At 40.5% G+C, this 18634-nt stretch overlaps 1 protein-coding gene and 1 long non-coding RNA gene across 2 annotated transcripts in view; one reads left to right on the forward strand and one right to left on the reverse strand.

Moving 5' to 3' along the window:
- Positions 1–208: 208 nt before the first annotated feature.
- Positions 209–18634, forward strand: part of RHPN2 (rhophilin Rho GTPase binding protein 2) — a 30549-nt gene continuing 12123 nt past the window's right edge. The window contains exons 1-5 of the mRNA XM_068202502.1: positions 209–473; positions 10996–11111; positions 14233–14361; positions 17084–17159; positions 18139–18216. Coding sequence (XP_068058603.1) covers positions 411–473; positions 10996–11111; positions 14233–14361; positions 17084–17159; positions 18139–18216 — 462 coding nt within the window. The 5' untranslated portion in view covers positions 209–410. The remainder of the gene's footprint in view (positions 474–10995; positions 11112–14232; positions 14362–17083; positions 17160–18138; positions 18217–18634) is intronic.
- Positions 917–5794, reverse strand: LOC137480950 (uncharacterized). The gene is made up of 3 exons (XR_011003202.1): positions 5147–5794; positions 3844–4004; positions 917–1314 (listed from the first exon to the last, which is right to left on the reverse strand). It is a non-coding gene; the product is annotated as an uncharacterized lncRNA (long non-coding RNA).

The following is an 18634-nucleotide window of genomic DNA, read 5'->3' on the forward strand; positions in this document are numbered from 1 at the left end:
CGCGCCTTCGAGGCGGCCAGGCAGACTCCGGCACGGTCCAGCGGAGAGCGGCCGGAGGGCCGAGGAGGAGCGAGCTGAGCCGCCACCGCACAGCGGGGCACCGGGCTCCGCTCTCAGTCAGCCACAGCCACCGCCCGTCTCCGCTCGAGGGGCGCCGCAGCCACGCCGGCGGGGCTGCTGCGGGAAGAGGCGCGGGGGTCGCTGCCAGGACCTGCACAGGACCGCTGGGCGGCGGAGGAGCAGCGCCGTGGGGCGGGGCGGCTCCTCCCCGCCACCAGCGGAGGTGGGGCCGGGCGGTGCCGCGGGGCGCTGGTGGCATTTCCGCAGGGTCGTGCTTGCACGGAGAAGAGCTCGTCTCGAAGCAGTGGCGGACGGACGGACAGACGGCTGGCTGGTCGGCCCGCCCGAAGATGACAGACGCCCTGCTGCCCCGCCAGGCGGCGGAGCCGGCGGGGGACGGCTACTTTCGGAAGGTGGGAGGCTCGGTGGCCAGCCCGGGGCGGGTGGGTTGCGTGCACAGTGGGCTGTGTGCCCGGGGCAGCGCCTCCCGAGGGCGGATCGGGGCTGGGGTCCACTCGCGGTGTGCTTGCTCCCGGCGGAGCGTTGTGGGCTCCGTCCCGTGGCAGCCGACGGCCGTGGGGAGCAGCCTTGGGGGCCAAGGGCAGGGAGGCGAGCTGGGACCTGGCGCTGAGGGAGCGCGGCCGCACGGACCGCGCCTTGAGCTGGCCGAGCGCTGCGCGGGGACCCCGGCGGCGCTCCCCTGCTTCGGAGCTGGGCGCCGCCCTGAAGGACAGGAGCCCTCGTAGCTTCCCAAAATGAGTCAAATGCACTTGTCGGCCTTCTTTTTGCTGCCTTTATTTATCGCCCCCCACGCCCCCCACGCTCTCTTCCCCGTTTGCTGCTCGCCGCGTCTCCGCGCGCTTTCTAGTAAATTGCTTGTGTACCTGTAAGAAAGTTTACTGGAGTAAGGTACGAAGTTAACAGATTCATTAGGAAGTTCCTAATGAACATCTGCCCTAATTACTTTTCAGACTGACTGGGCGGCTTATGCCGTAACCTGCACCTGAGTTCTTTTTGCACAACAGTAATTATAGTTAAGTATTACAGGGCTGCAATGCAGCCCTGTGGGGTTCTGTGAACTTCACTGGAGGTAAAGGGCAGTAAGTGCCGTTTTCGGAGAGCTTTGATTCGCCCTTCCCGTGCTGTTTTTAAGTTCCCAGCACCTGTAACTCCCGTCCATAAGTTTCAAGTCCGGGTGTAGGTACAGGGGAGTTTTGGTGTAGATTCTGGATCCAGGACCATGAGCCGTGTAGTCTATGGAGGGGGTAAAAAAAAGCTGCATACATCAGGTTGTTGCTGCTCGCCTCTGTGCAGAAATAGCCCCATTACGCACTTCAGCAACCATCTGGATTGTTGCCCTCTTTACAGGCAGTTTGATTTTTTTGCCACAGTATTTATCGAATTCAGAAGCCTGCAGGAACTTAAACAGCATTGCCCTTTAGCAGAGGAACTCTTTCTAGCTGAAAAGAGCCAAGCCATGCTGCAAGGAATCGCTACCACCTTGTAAATAACTAGACAGGCTGAAACAAAACTTGGACCAAATCTTCTCTGGCTTCCTCATTTGAGTAATCCTACTGTAATATTTGGCGAGTAAATCACTTTTGTCTTAGTAGTCTTTAGCAGGACTTCCAGTCTTTAGCAGTCGTTCCCAGTCATACAATGTGGCCAAGTTGTAATTACTTATTTTTCATAGCTATGTTTTGTACACTGTCGGGAGCTCATAGGCTGCCTTGAGGCATGTTAGTAAAAAAGTTGACTTTTCATGAACTAAGTTGCTGATAAGAGTTAACTGAAGTTTAGCAGCCAAATTGTGCCTCAGGTCCTATGAGTAGTAGATCTTCTACACTCAGACTTGCTAAACGACTGAGTTTATTTTAAATTAAGTTGTATGTTGCAGTTATGGTCACTGAAACAGTATTAGATCAGTGTAAAGCCTATTGGACAGGAATGAAATTTTTGTCATATATGAAAATACTGTAAGATCAATTTAATACCTAATCAGGAGCATCTTTCTTATTACTTACTGCTTTAAGACATAAGTAATGAAAAAGTGGGGATCTGATAAAATCTGAATGAGCCACATGCTGCAGTGAAACATTCTTGCCTCTGTTCCCTCAGATCTTGGAAAGGTTCAGCCAGCTCATAAGTGTCTTTATTAAAGTTAGAAACCTTAGATTAGGCTACATGCTCAAAACCTGTAGTCCCTAAAAGTAAGAAGGAAAATAGTATACCTTGTTATATGTTAGCTGAATGGTCTCAAAAGTCAGAGCTTTAATTCTGATTTAGAAGTTGTAGGTGAAGGGGAAGATAAAACACCAAAAAATGGACCAAAACAATCCCACTCCTGGAGTCTTTGAACAGATACAAGCTGTGAACCCAAGGAGATACTTTAAATGTGGTATCTAATGTCTCTGTGAATGGTGTACTTGGTGATTTCATGTGACTGAAATTAGTGGCAGAGCTTTTGATGGGTGTCTATGGGTCTTCCCCCATTCCCCTCTTGAGTTATCTTGGTATTGTTTACTCCTTCCTTTCTAAATCACACTGTTTGTTTTCCTGAAAAGATTTGAGGGTTAGTTTACCACTTTTGTTGGTGCAGAATCACATCAATTTCCAAGGATAGTCTTTGTGTTTTTAGGTCAAAAGGTAAGTACTTAACTGACTTTTTTTATTCTGTAAGCTGTGTAGAAAGGTGAAAACACTTGCTTTGCATCAGTCCTGCTCAAACTTGGCTTCCAAGCACTACTTACACAGTGAGGTTGTCTCTCATACTTTCTAAGAATATTGTGCACAGTGAAATTTTATAATTGAGAAAAATTGGGCAATTCATACAGTATCCAATTGTTTTAGACTCTTGATTTCTTTTGATGAATGGATTACTATGGGAAATGTGTTCAAAGTCTCTCTTGTTCTTTTATGCATTATGCTTTTTGAAGTTTTAAATACAGCATACCAGAAAGCAGTCCTCACTATCCCCAAGATGCAGTACGTAAAGCAACTTACTTAATTTTTGTTTAGTGTCTTTTTTTTTTTTTTTTATGTAGGGGGAGGGGGGCCCGTAAAACTGTGACTGGCCAGAAATGGGGACACAGATGCACTCTTGTGTTTCCTGCTTTGACCTCTGTTGTCCCACTAAAAAGTGACTCTGCCATGAGTCTGAGATGTGGTGGGTGCCAGGAACTGATGTCCACTTGCAGCCTTCCTCAGATTTACCCTCCCCATTCCCTTGCAGTGATGTCAGAACTGCTCCAGATGGACCTTTTCCCTTACCCTGTCTTTTTCCATTATCTCCTTTTTCCCCATGGCAAAGACCTATCGTTTATATATGCAAAATTTTTCTTTAAAGCTGTAAGATGCTTTGAGCTGGCTCAATGCTGGTGTGTCTTTTGTTGGTGTTTTTTCTTTTTTAATCACCTAATTTTAAGGAAGTTACCTGTGCAGCCACATAGGGTACATTTAACTCTATCACTGTTGCCCCATTCACTTCCTCTTATATTGCCCTTCCAAAACAACCCTTTTGAGCTGTTTGATGAGCTGCAACCAAACTTGTGAGAAGAGTTTTACTTTTAAAAGCAAAACAGACAACAACAAAAAATATCCTTTGTGGGGTCCTGAAGAAGGTATAGCAAAATGGAAGAAGCACCCTACTTTCCATCAAAAAGAAGATAGAGCTTCTGCCTGGAACTTTTTAATTTCTGGCATGATAATGTACCAGGAACTGGTTTTGCTACTGTTCTGTTTATCTTGGCTTAATTCAGTGTACATTACCAGGGCACACTGTACCTGTTCTCCTAGGTGGTGTGAGTGCTCTTGGACCATGAGTCTCATGTCTTGACCTATTCTGTGTGGAGTTTCACATTCTTTTACTGTTACTGACAGCAATCAGTGAATCAGCAATGCATGTCCCACACATCCATCCAAATTCTGCCCCCAGTCTTCCTTGTCTATGAAAATAATGACAAAACTAATGTTAAGAGGAAAGAACAATTTGTTTTAAAAGTAGAGCATTTAGACAGGAAGTATTTTTCAACAGACCAATAATAATTAAAGCAGGTCGGTTGTCATGTGCTGCTTTGCTTACATGAGCTACTTTTCCCAACCATGCTTGTTTTTTTCACCTGCCGTGGTTCTGTGGCTTGCTTGGCCTCTCAAATGTCTCCCTGGGTTTTTTTAGTTACCTTTGAATGCTTATGAGAGAAACAGCTTTCTTTTTCAAGCTGTTCTCTCTTTTTTTTTTTTTTTTTTTTTTTTAATAGCACACCACCCCACTTAACCAGTAAGCTTTTGCAGAGTAAATATCCCTGAGACACATCAACATACAGAACTCAGGATATTTATAATACAGTACTCACCCAGTCATGGGATCCAGTGCTTGCGTGATGACCTGGGCTATGCCTGCCTTATTTTTTGTCTGCTTATTTGGGGGTGGTTTTTGTTTTTCTTGGTTGGTGTTTTTGGTGGGTAGGAGCAGAGCAAGGAAGAGATACCTAGCCAGTTCTTTCTACTCTGTTTTTCCCACCTTGGCTTGCTGCTTTGTAACACCTTACACTGGCCCTATTTTCAAATTTCTCTCACCAGTCAGAAAGTTGCAATAAATGGTAAGAAAAAGCCACAGTTAATTTTCCAAGGTTAACATTTCTGCAGCTCTCTAGGTATTGGCTGGCTCAACATGAAACATCCCAGCTTCAGTTTGGCTGTTCTGGATAGCAGTCCACTGTGCTACCCAGAGGCAGAGCAGTAGGACAGCTAGCTTAATAAATCTTTAGATTCTGATCAGTTGAACAAAGGTACATAATTTTTTTCTCTTTCTTAAAGCTTTGCTTTCATCTGTGAGGCTAGATACTTATCACAGAGACCAAGCTGATTCAGAAAGAATGACTGTATATTAGTCCCCTGTGTCGGGGAAGAAGGCTAAAAGCAGAAGCAAGCAGCTCCATAAGTGAGATACCAGACTGAAGATGATGATAGCTATGGTAACAAGCTCATGAATCAGCACTTCCCTAATTAATTCTGTGTCCTTCCCCTCTTTCTGAGCTTTTTCTGCAGGGCTTCCCCCCACCTGTTGTTAATGTATCAGTTTACCAACCTGCCACACCTGTCCTTCCACTGGGGTTTAGCTCCTGGGGGTTCTTTTTAAGTCATTAGTAGCCAGGCAACCATCAACATTAGCATTGACACAGGAATATTTATTTGGCTATTTGTTCTCTTTCCTCTCATCCGGCAGAACAGAAACAACATATCAATGATTCATAACCCTTGTCATCCAAAGTCCACTCATTATATACAAATTCATAAAACCTGAAACAGAAAGTAGGCCTTCATGTGAAACTAAGAATCATCTGAAACTTAGTTAGTCAAGAGACAGATGTCTCTGATGAAATATGAATGTTAAATTTTGCTTAGTGAGTGCTGTGGCAAGATGGAGTTCATGTAGGAAATACATATTTGGAGTCTAATGCAGTAATTAATTCTTTAACTTTATATTAATCTTTGGGCCAGGTGCTTAGAACTATAAAATACTTAATTCATAGCACAAGTAGACCAGGCTCTGGAAGACCAGATCTTCCCAACCTCTTTATTAAAGCAAAACAACAACAACAACAAAACGCTCAGATAAAACTTGTGCTTCTGAAAGATCTGCAGTATATAGCTAAATTTTCAAAACTGAACTAGTGGTAACATGCAAAAACCCATTAATTATAGTACTGCAAGAAGGCAAGGAAATGACAATTTAGCAGGACTTGGGATCAGTTCTAGAAATACTGGTGTGAAATACGCTGTTTTCTATGACTGCTGTTAGAACCAAAGAAGTTATGTGCATAAGTTCCATACATATTTGTTACTTAAACATGCATGTTTAAGTACCTGGAGGATATGGCCGTTTGTGTACACTGCTGGCTTGACAATCTGCACTGGCTGGAAAGGACTGTTTCCTTTAAGCAAGGAGGCACACCCAGTTTCAACTCTGTGTCACCTTCAGACATTGTGGCTCATCTTAAAGGTTCAAACCACTACTTTGTAAAGCATATTTATGTTAATTTCGAATACTTACTGCCATTACTCATTGGCAAACAGTCATGATTTTTGCATTCATCATGACTGGACTTTTGATGTGAACCATGTAGAAATGCTGTTTGGGAAAGGGATCTTCTACACCGAGGAAGACAAAACTAAGCACTTGCTTGGACCTGTTTGCTAAATAACTTTTTAGTACACACAATCTGTGCTTTACACAAGGGGTATCTTTCCCAGACTGTGTATTTCTTGAGGGTTTTTTTTCAGAATGGGTTATTTTCACGGTTCTCTACGTCTGCCTTTGTCAGATTAAGCTCTTTTTTGACTTAGAGATGGGGTAACTGAGAGGTGTTTTAAAAACTTTTTTTCTATTTTCAGTCTCATGTGAAGGGTGAGACAATACAGGTGTTATAATTCACAACATCACAATCAGAAGTTAATTATTTCTTAATTACAATACATGATAAGTGTTTCTTGGCTTATTTTTGCTACACTATGCTGTAAATGCTTTAAAGCCAATCATCTAAAATTACTTCTTGTGGGTCTCACTATAATGCATTTTTCATAGTTCTATTTCTCTAAAGTATCTAGTCTTATTTTTAAGGTTATCTTTTGAAACTTTTTTCTAGCTCCATTTCTCTCTTAGCAATGTCTGTACTATTCTATGACATTTCTAAGTCAGCATTTCTTATCTCAAAGTTTGTATACAGATACACACTATGTGGGCCTTCTGTCAGGCTTTGAGAATTTTCTATAAATCCATTTCCCACGCTATCCATCAGTTTTATGGCAGCTTGATTACAATAAAGAGTTTAAGCCTGCAAATGAACACAAACCAGCTGAGTGTCCTCATCCCCTGTGCAGGAGATGTAAAGAGCAACATTTCCCAAAAAGTACAATATTAATTGCTTATAGGCTTTGTGAAGTTAATGGGAGCCATATGCTTGAACAGGTGGGTGTATCCTGAAAACAGACTCCTCTATCCATAAGAAGCCTCTTATCAAAACTGTCACACTTGCAGGCACACGGGAGGTTATACAGATGCCTTGGTCTGTCAGTGCCTTGTCCTGGTAGGGCCCAGGGCTGGTTTTCCTCCCTATGGACAAGAGTGCCTGGGGACTTGAAATGGAGGGAAACATCTCTTATGCTTTTTCTCTTTGCAGAGTTTCAGATCACTGCAGTTTTGTACTCATTGTTCAGTGGGAGCTTGATCAAAAGTTCATTAAAATGAAGAGATCACATCTACAAGCTTCATGGGCTTGGGAATCAGGCAGTCGGTCTTCCTGAAATATTTCTGAAGAGCAGCTGTAAAGAAGTATTTGAATGATGTCATCAAACATGCTTGGCACACAAAAAGGGCCAGGGAGTTCTGGGAGGAAGCTGCAGCTTTACAGAAAAAATGAAGGGCAAGGCAAGGATACATTTTAGAAGGATGCTTGAACTAAGTGGTTAAGAAGGAAGTTGGAAGGAGATACCTGTGCATAAATATGGAGATAACAGGTTTGAGATGAGAATTAAATCTCAAAATAAATGCAAGAGCAAATAATTTTTGAGTTTCAAATGAAAAATGGCATGGATAGAATGGAAGGAGATAAAACTGAATAGCAGTAGTAGAAGAGACTATACAACACAAAATGAAGGAAAATCAAAGTGGGGAAGGACAGCTTCATCCCAGAAAAAGAACCAGACTAAGAGCAGACAGCAACTTGTGGCTACAAGACCATGTTATACACTAAAGTGTGCATTGCTTATGTCTTTGTTGTGTGTAAAGGAGCATAAAGTATTTGGTAGTTAAAGGACTGCTTCTAATCTGAGATGAATGAGTTTGCTGCATGTCCATATTCCCTCCAGTAGAAAGTTCATCTTCTGTGTGTGTCATGGTTTGACACTGGCCAACCAGGCACTCACGAAAGTCTCTCTTGCTCTCAGCTGGGCAGAGGAGAGAAAAAAAAAAAAAAAAAAGAAATTAACTAAGGGTTCATGAGTTGAGATGAGTACTGGGAGAAAACACTCTAAGGGCAAAACAGGTTCAAATTTAAAGGTATAAAGTAAATTTATTATTAACAGAGTCAGAGGAGCATAATGAAAAGTAAAATAAGCCTTTTTTCCCCGCAGCCCTTCCCTCTTTCCCACCGACAGCGCAGGGAGACAGGGCATGGAGGTTTTGTGATTTCATCACCCGAGATCCTTTGTTGTTCACTCAGGGAGAGAAGTCTTTCCTCTTCTGTGCTGTGGGGTCCCTCCCACAGGCAGACAGTCTTCCCAGAATTGTTGTGGCGTGGGTCACTCATCCACAGGGCGCAGTTCTCTGAGGATAGGCTGCTCCAGTTTGGGAGCAAGGGCTCTCTCTCTCTTGCTCTCTCTCTCTCTGTCTCTGGCAGCAGAGCCCTCTCTCTCTGTTTGGGTCTCGCACTGGATCACAGCTTCCTCTGGCACCCACCCGCTCCGGCGCGAGCGCTTTTGCCACGGGCTGCCAGTGGATCTCTGCATCCCCTGTGGACTTCATGCACTACAGGGGGACAGTTGTTTCACCATGGTCTTCACCACGGCTGGCAGAGGAATCTTGGCTCAGATGCTTGAAAGCCTCCTCCCCTCTTTCTTTCCCACTGACCTTGGTGGTGCCAGGCTGTTTTCCCTCACATGCCCTCACTTCCTCCTCTTCTCTGACTAGAAGAAAAAGTGCTGCTCGTAGGTACCATCACCAAAAAGTTCCACCAATTCAAAGACTCTTGCAGGACCCCACGGTGCTGAGAGGTTGATTTCGTCTAGGTTCCATGTCAGAGAATTGCTCTCCATGTTTCCGCTGCCGGCCAGGCGGCCCTGCCGGCACTGCAGCGGCAGCGGCGGATCCCGTGGCGCTGGCATTATTTGGTGCCTCTCCTCAAGCAGGGTGCCAGGAGGGAGAAGCCACCAGTGCCCCTGCCCTCCCTCCCTCAGCACGGCTGGCCAGGAGCGGCCAGGCAGGCAGGGCTCGACTCAGGCCGCAGCGAGATGGCGGTGGCCACAGCACCTCGCCACCCCTGGGAAAAACTGCTTGCGCTGTTTTGATTTTCTTCTTAAATGTGTCAGCACAGAGGCATTGCCAACCTCTCTAACTGGGCCAGCAGCATGTCCATCTTCAGAGCCATCAGAGATTGGCTCTGTTGGACAGGGTGGAAGCTTCTAGCAGCTTGTCACAGAAGCTACTTTGGTGGCTCTCCCCTGCTGCTCAGAAACTAGGCTGTGCCAAACCAACACAACATGTCAAGCTTGCTGTGAGAGATTTCTCAATGAAGAGAGCTGCGGGCTCATGCTGTGAGTGGTATTTCAATGCAGTAGTTCAATGTGGTGTGTTTTTTGAAGTTACATGGCAAATGGTAGTTCTGGACGTGTTTGCACAAGCTTCTTGCCATTTTACCTATTTATTACAAGCTTTTCAAAGTAGGTATGTGAAATTAATACTATTGGGCTATGTGTCTTCTCAGTTGAACTAGAGTACTCTGGTTTGATCTGCTCATTTCTCTGTTGTCAAGTCAATTTGCTTTCACTTGACAACAAAAACGAGAACTGAACTTCATGATCAGAATGTCATGTTCTTTTTAAATACTGACTTTTGTTTTGCTGGTATTTCATTGCTTGGCCACTCATAATTAGAGCTTGTTAATAGACTTCTAAATGCTCTTATAACAAAATAAAATTTTTCTAGTCAAAACTAAGAGGGAGAGGTCCAAAATAGTACACAATTTAGTGGCTGAAGTAGTTGAAAGAAGACTCGGAGAGGTCTGAGCGTCCTTCTTGTGCAGCAGACAATACAGTAGGACTGATAAGCTTTGTAATCATACCCAGTGAGGCCACTCAAAAGGACATTCTTTATTTAAGGGTAAGCCTTAAAATAGTGATTTTATTAGCTTCAGAATTATTAGTTAAGGCTGCAGGGATGTGCTGGCAGACTTCTGAGTATTAAGATTCAAAGGCATTTGATAATTTTTAAAAAAGGGATGGCAGGGGCAAAGAATAAATTGTGCAAGAGAAATTTCTAACATATTTTAAAAAGGTGTTAAAATTGTGTTTCCCTTAATCAAAAAAGGACAAACATGCAGTCCTATTCATCTGCAGCAGTTTTAGCTTAGAATGCAATGGCTCAGTTCTGCTCAAACACGTTTCAACAGTTTGAGTTTTGAGTCTTGTACTTGTGTACGATATGCACATACATGGGAGCATTCTTGTGAATTCTGGATTTCATGCTTTACTTTTTAAGAGCCTAATTTGATGAGAGTCTGAGGGTATAATCATTTTACCCTGTTAAGCTCTGTTTTGGTAAGTTTGAGATGTAAAGAAAGGAGCCTAGGGAAGGAGGGGGAGGAATTGTACTGAAGGTCTGAGACACCAGAAGGTAAGATCAGAGATCCTAAAACTGGGAGCACGTTTTTGGGCCCCAAACTTTGAGCACCACAGTCTGTTTTGGACAAAGTTGTACTTCTAGGCTGCATATATCCCAGTATGGAACTTTGATATTTTACAAGGCAGAAGCTTTGATGAGAGTTGCTGTCTTCCAGATACTGCTTTCGTAAAATCCTACAAACTTCATAACATTCTGTCAAATTTGGTTGCATTTGCAAAATACCTTGAAAATATTTTTAGGGGAGAAGAGACTGGCTCATGTGTACTTAAGGTTTAAAACAAATATTTTCTGTCTGGATTTTGATGTTAAAATGTACTATGGTCATGGTCCCTTTTGGTTTTAATGACCAAGTTTGAGACAAGAAATACTGTTGTTGATGTCAGATCATCCTTGATGTCAAGGTAACTAATTTGTATTCATACAGAACCTATGCCTTTAACATTGAATTTAAATGAACCTTTAAAGTTCATTTAAATTCCATGTTAGTCTGTCTGAAGTTTCTTCCAACAGCAACAAAAAACTTGTTTTCTTAATTATAGGGATGTAATCCTCTTGCTGAGACTGGACGAAGCAAACTGCAAAATCAAAGAGCTGTTCTAAACCAACAGATCTTAAGAGCAGTGAGAATGAGAGCTGGTGCTGAAAATCTTTTAAGGTACGTGGTTTCTTAGTTTTCTTGCCCAAGCAACAGTTGTTTAATTTTATTTTAATTTTGTAGAAGTCTTTTAGCTATTGTATTTTCTCCTCATTTTCTCCAAACATGCTGCATCTCTTACTCTAGAATGATTTGTGAATCTCCCTGAATTTTCTTCAAGCTATAGCTCTAAAGAGTCGTTTGCTTTCAAGTGCACTTTCATACTATGTTGTAGTAAATGAGCTAAATGTTAGACTTTCTTAGGTTGCTCTCTTTGTTCAGCTTTATTGCTAGTGATAATGGCAAGTGAACCTTGCTGAATATTGTAATGAGTCCCTTTTACTCTTCAGATCAAATAAATGTATTGCCACTATGCAGTTGGCTTTTTCCAAGATCCTTTAATTCTGTACTGCATAGTAGAAAGGACCATCCATTCATTGCCTTTTTTACTCCCTGTAATAATGATACAGGAGTAGCAGGGTAGCACACATCTAATTTGAGCTGGGTTACCACCAGTTGCCACCAAATTCTCCTACAGTTTGAGGTAACTTCATCTATTACATTTTGTTAGGATATGTTTTCATATGTGGCTGTCCCCATAGGAACAGCCTTGTGTTGACCCTGCCTTAAGGCTGTTCGGCAAACAGCCTGTAGATTTCCAATCTTACACAGAAGAACTGAAAACTATCCCAATTCTCATCTGCAGCAGTTTCCTGTAGAGTCTGTTTCTCTGCAACTGGAGCAGCAATGGGTCTTCAAAAACAAAATCTAGTAAATGTACTTAAAGAAGTGAAAATGCTTGGATAAATTAAATTTTCTTAAACTTGGTATTAATCAATGGGTTGGCTGTTGTCTGTTAACTGCTTTTATCTCCACTCTTGCCGGTGATGTGACAGGTTGAAAACTTAGGTAATTTTCGTCTCTGTGACTGACTTAAATTTGTTTTGTTTTCTGGTAATTGACTTAAGGAGTGAGACTTAGAATTTTACTGCTTTTTGTATGTTTTGCATTATACCTGCTTTTGAAACTGAGCAAGTTCCACTCAGTTAATGTTTCTGCTTGTTGATTCAGGAGTGTTTTGGAAGGGCTAAAGAGATAAGTAATATCTAATGTGAAAACAGGTAACATTTAACCTAGATATCCTAAAGTTCAGTTTCTGATGCCAGTATTAACTGCTGAAATACTGACGTCGCTATTTACAGGGGTGGGAATTAAATCCATTTAAGAGTAGAGGAACTAATTTATTTTTAAGATTTTAGAAATCTAAAATGAATCTACACCTGTTGAACTATTAAAACTAGCTAGTTCTTTGAAAGAAGCAATTTTAAAAATAACCTGACCACTAGACAGTTCACATGATCAGTTATATCTACAGTCTCCTAAGGAAAAACATAAACAAGCTTTATGTTTGCAGATTCGATTTGAATTTCATCAGGTTCTAAAACAAATAAACCAATTGCTGTCCACAAGAAGCCTCCTGGAGTAGAATTTGAGAAAAAACTGGAAATGCAGGTTTCTTTACTTTTGGCTGAAAGCAAGCGCTAGGCTTGAAGCACACGATCCATATAGAGCAAAGACTTCTGTTCTTAGAATGTCTAAATGTCACCCTCTCCTTTTTTGTTGTCTTCTGCTCTGGAAGTTGAGTTAAAATTAAATTCAGTGTAGTGTTATCTCAACAATTTCACATTGCCCCTGTAGCTGTGTTCTGCTGGTTGTTACTAAAAGGTATGTCTACAGTGTAAAAAACATGAAAAGGTAATCAAATTAAATTCACATGGATGTTCATAGCCATGGAGCAAATCGACAAGTCAGTCTGGTTGGAACTGTGGGGCTTCTGAAAAAGGTACTAGAATCCCTCCTGTGGAGGATGGTAAGCTAGACCAAACATGGAGCCTTAATACATCACAATTAAAATGCTTCAAAACTTGCCCATTTATCTGTGTGGTGCTGCCTTTATCAAGGAAGATCCACCCCATCATATGTTTGTATCCAGTTTGGTTTATCAAGGCAACAGATGTTAACATTGCTTAATTCAAGCAATCCAAGGTATTCAATAAAGTACAGCATAGAAAAATCACAGGTGTCTCCTTTATAATATGAAAAACAAATACAGAATTTTAGTTTTGGAATAATTATTTCTTCATCAAGGTGCTCCATAAAACTGGAGAACTGCTCCAAGTGGAGCCTAGATTTATGAGATGGTTGTTCATAAATATTTATGATGGTGAAATTTGTCTTAAAATAAAGGTAAATGCAAAATGCTGCAACTTTAAGTTTGTTACTGTCTTCAGATTCAGACTCTAATATAAGGGTACAGTATCGTAAGCATGAATACCTTTTATCTTAAACTCCTACCTGTGGATTTATAGATACAGATGATTTAAGTATCTTGAAAAGAGTAATATTCTAATGAAATTGTCAGTATGGAGACTCAGGTTAGAAATTGGGATATAATACACAAATAAATAATCACAAAGAAATGCTTGGGGGTGTTAAATGCTAACTACCATTGTGCTTGCAGTTCAAAGTGTTGCCATTTAAACACATAAATGGCAAAGTAAACTTGCAAACAACAAAATCAAATTATAGAGAAAATTGTCTTGTATTAAAAAGATCTGATTGAAAGATATTTTTTTCTGTAATAACTTTTTGGGGAAAGTTATTTTCTTTTATTCTTAAGATCTGAAGTCTCAAAAGATCTTTATTCAATTTATAAGGTGGGGAAGTCTCTGTTAAAGAATGTCTCCTGACTCCTCCCACCTCCACCCACCTATCTTCTTTGATTAAAAAAAAATAATTATCACATAATCTGAAAATAGGATAGTGATTCTGATTAAGATGCTTTAGTTTTGTTGATTAATGTATCTGAAAATGAGCTTGACCCTTTATCATACACGGAAAATTTGGCATCTAGGAGATCTTCCATGGCTGCATGCTATTATTGTCTGGAAACTATCCCAAGCACTCTCTTGACAGAAAAAAAACTAATAAATTCTGAAACATGAGGTCTTGTATAATCTCTTAAGGAGATAAAAAGAAATCTTAAAAATGCTGAGAATGCTTGCATTGGAGGTTGAAGGGGGTCAACCAAGCTTGTAGAAAACCTTTTCCTGAGTAATAAAAAATTGATATGTCTCTGCAGAGCAACCACCAACAACAAAGTACGAGAGCAAGTACTACTGGAACTCAGTTTTGTAAATTCAGACCTGCAGATCTTAAAGGAAGAATTGGAAGGACTTAATATCTCAGTAGAAGTTTATCAAAATGCAGAGTAAGTATAAAGCTGAGTTACTCAGTTATTAACAGATCTTCTGTTTACCCTTGAAAACAAAACTGTTTCTAGGCGAGTGTGAATGTTGGACACGAATCATGCGAAAGAGCAGAGAGCTTGATAGGAAGAGAACATACTTGATGGTAGATTTGTTGACTAAGGGTTAGTCTGCATATTTGTCCTTCTCTTGGGAAATGTATGTGCCACTAATCCTTGGATGTGAAGTTCCTTTGAAGAGAGGAGTATTGTGAGAATTGAAAGCTCTTGGAGCTATACTGCAAGCAGTTGGCACTTAGCAGAATTTCCAGTACTGGAATGGCTAATTGGCTCAGTGCATTCTGGAGTGAACAAACTTAGCCATAAAGCAATATCTCTTCTCAAATGTGGTGCATATAACAGTCCTCTCTGGAGCTGGAGAACAGAGACACAATGCTGATATGATGTTTAAAGCACACTAGGTAATCTTGAATGTGTGCTCTTCAGTGACAGAAAACCACAAAATCCTTGGGTAAAGCAGAGGAGTTTTTAGTAGATGAAGTTGGATTTTTCCAAGATATTTTTCTCCACTTTGAAGAGCACACTGATCTTTAAATTGCAGTGGATTCCTCAAAGATAAAAGTTCAAAGTTAAGGAGTATTCATTGCCTGCATACCGAAATGATTTCTGTATCAGTTACATGTCATGTTCCTCCTAAACCTAAAATATTTACTATTTGATTAACAGCAGCTCAAGGTACAAATTGAAATGCTTCATGTGATGGGGATATAATTTTGTGTCCCTTTTAGCACTGTTCTCAGTTAGGTGTTAAACTTCCAGGTGGCTTACAAGGAATTCTTAATATAAAAAGGATGAAACACATTTCCAGGGAGGTAACTTCCAACTGAATGCTGACTTGATGCAAAATATCTATGTTGTAGTTCTCTCAAACAGCAACTTGTGCTAAACTTCTTACCCTCCACCCCCATGGCAAACTTTGACAACTGTTTGACGCAAAAAAATTTTGGGATTTTTTGCTTGGTCTTTTTTCTTTTTTTTTTTTTTTTTTTTTGAGATTTGGGTTTCTTGTTCAAGTTTTTTCAGGTCTTCATAGATGCATGTGAGCACAGAGAGCAGTTACAGCTGTGGAAATGAGAGCAGGGCTCCACAAGTACTATTTCTTCTTCTAGCTAAAAAAATTAAAAATATTTGGATTCTCACTGAAGGATGAGCAGTAGGTCAGGCCCCAAGGCAGCCAGAAGCCTTGAGGCTGGACAGCAATATGCTTGTTATTCTCTCCTGATCCTACTTTCCCAATCTATTTTGAATGGTGTTTTGCCTTTCTTATGCTTTTCATTCTAAGCTCTAAATGCTTTTTATGTTTCATCAGCTGAAATAATTAATGTCCCTGTAACTGCTCCAGTCTTTAACAGTAAGTAGCTATTAATAGTTGTTCTCTGACTATTGTGCATACAGTTGTTAGCATAAGGTCACACCCATGGTTTACTGGATTAGCCTGTGTTAAAACAATATAAGGGTTGGCCCTCCCAGTACTTGCACACATGTCAGCCTGATTGAGAAGGGTGATGCTATTTCTACTCAGTTCTGGAAATCCAGGATCACCTCCCTAACTGTTCAGTCCTCCATGGGTGTGGCACCTTAGCTGTAGAAAAAAAATTAAATTCACTTTCTTTGAATGACCAATGCTGATATCTACAGGGAATGTGCATGGCAGTAGAATGGATTAAATCATTAAATTAGGATTTCTTTTCCATGTGTCTCACTTCCTTTCGAGGAAAAAGCATTGATATAATCTGTGGTTAAAGTGTTGAGGTTTCTTCTAAAAGCCTCATCAGAAATCAGATCATTTGCACCACTTGAAATGGTGTTTTGACTCTGTGTCCTGGAAGTCCTGGAAGCTAGCAGAGCCACTTTCTGGATCATGAAGGACTCTTGCTCTGCTTAGGAAGCTGTGTTTCTACTGCCACCCTCTCAAGATGGAATTTTGACCAATAAGAAAGTTGGTTTTGCTGACAAGACCATAAATGAATGTGGGATTTTGTAGTTGGTAATGGAATGCTCTAAACAATGGTTAGACAGTCAAAAAGTTGTTTTCAGGAAAAATGAAAATATTAGATGAACTTTATAATTGCTTGATACTGCTCTGTTAAATCCAAACAACCAGCTATGTATCTGGAAGCTATTGTGATCTTTTTTATTGCCCTTTGATATTCTAGAGGTTGACTTGTCTGGAGGTTAACACCTAGCATTGCCTGGAAGCTAGGCAGTTCTTGGGCTTCTACTCCTAGACCTTTCACTGTGAAAGCTGGTACACTTTGGCCCTGCTTCTCCCTGTGTTGCACAGATAACTGCTACATACAAAACCATTGGTAACATGCAAAATACTGAATATAACTGCTAATACATACCATGGCTCTTACTGTGACAGATCTCCTAGCAGCTGTGGAGCTAAATTGCAGTAAGGCAGCCTTTGAGAGTCTCCTTTCCTTTGCCTGGAGGAAAAATAGGCTTAAATAATGAAAAAAAAAAAAGTGCAGGCAAGTAGCTTTCTTCAATCTCTTCTTGAGAAATACAGGCCATTAGGCAGATTTTCTTGTGCAGGAAGGAACTGTATACTTTTCTCTTTACCTCATCAGTGTATGAAATTCCTGTCATCAAATAAAACAAAAGCATTTATAACAGAAGCAGAAAAAAAATTGTGAATCTTTTTGCTTTTTTTCTATAGAGAGACTTTCAGTATTCCCCTGGTACCTCTTGGCCTAAAGGAAACCAAAGATGTAGACTTTACACTCCCCCTCAAGGTAAATTTTACATACTCATTGCAGAATGAATAGTTAACAGTAATAACTTCAATTTCAGATTAGTTTAAAGAAACAGAAGTCATTTAGGTACAAATTATTTTTTGTTTTGTCCTAAGATCAAGATCATGACGTTAAAAATTAACTACCACTGAGTTGGGTCATTGCTCCTACCTAATTAGGACAAGAAGTCCAAAAATGTTTGGACTCCAAAGAAATTCCACTTTGAAGACAGAGTTAAACCAAAGAATAAAAATTCCTTCTCTGGTTTTGTTTTTAATAGTATTGATTACTGATGTAAGTGTGAAAGGAAGTAGTAATGAAGATTTTACTCAGCATGATGTAGTGATACACCAACTTACACTAACCAGGATAGCTCAGATGGGAAGCAGTGTTGCAGCATTAACTCTCCTTGTTTGTTGTCTAATATACTTGCTGGCTACTTGAACCATCCTCTGTATTTTCTGAATGTCTGTGTATTGTGCAATATAGATTTTTAACTCACAGTCAACAGTCTTGTATCACTGTAGCATTTGTCTCTATTTTTACTTCTGTAGGTTAAATTCCATGGTCAGATCATGGTGCCACTTCATGTCATTGCAGCTTTGTTATTTCAAGTGTCGCTCACAGGAAGTTGGCAGTCTCTTTCTGTTAACAAGTTTTTATGGTCACTTGGTCCCCTTGTCATTTTGGATAATGGGGTTTGTTTGTCCCTTTCAAAGCCACTAAGTGTTGTTGTTTTAAAACCAATTGGAGCTAATGTAGCACATATTTGGTTCCTTTACATCACAGTGAAATTTGTCTAAGATATCAAATCATAACTCTGCTGTCTTATTGTAGTCTCATTGTTGTATGTTGACTGAAAGGGAGTAGACACCGTTCAAATCACAACTGAATCAATCTCATACTGCTTGTAACTGCAGAAAAATAGTTTAGGCTAATTTTAGATGCTCTAATATTTTATCTTTTTTTCTCTCTTTAGGACTTTATTCTGGAACATTATAGTCAAGACAGTTCAGAGTATGAAGATGAAATAGCAGATCTCATGGATCTGAGACAAGTAAGTTCAAGTATGGTGTACTATGAGGTCTTTTAATATACAGTTGTAAATAACATTTGTATGAAATCAAAATACCACATTTTTACTTAAAGCTTACTATACTCCAGTTGACTTAATTTCTGAGACATGGTGCATGAATGTCCATTGTCCAAGAGCTTTACAATCTGAGTAGAGAAAAAGTGAAGAAACAGATAAAGTTATGCAAAATGATTGAGCTATTGATTTAACTTCGTAAATTTTGTTAATCCAAGACTTGTCTTGCCTACTATTTTTTATTTTAAAGTATTTTAAATTTAGCAGGAAGAGTGTTGCAGTGGATTAACCTGGCAAAATATTGTAGTAGAATGGTTGGTATTTCTGACTATTGCTTGTTTCCTGTACTATGCTAGAAAAAAAAGCCTTCTCTGTAGCTTTCATA

Source organism: Anomalospiza imberbis, chromosome 12, assembly GCF_031753505.1.
Source record: "Anomalospiza imberbis isolate Cuckoo-Finch-1a 21T00152 chromosome 12, ASM3175350v1, whole genome shotgun sequence".
Taxonomy (NCBI): Eukaryota; Metazoa; Chordata; class Aves; order Passeriformes; family Viduidae; genus Anomalospiza; species Anomalospiza imberbis.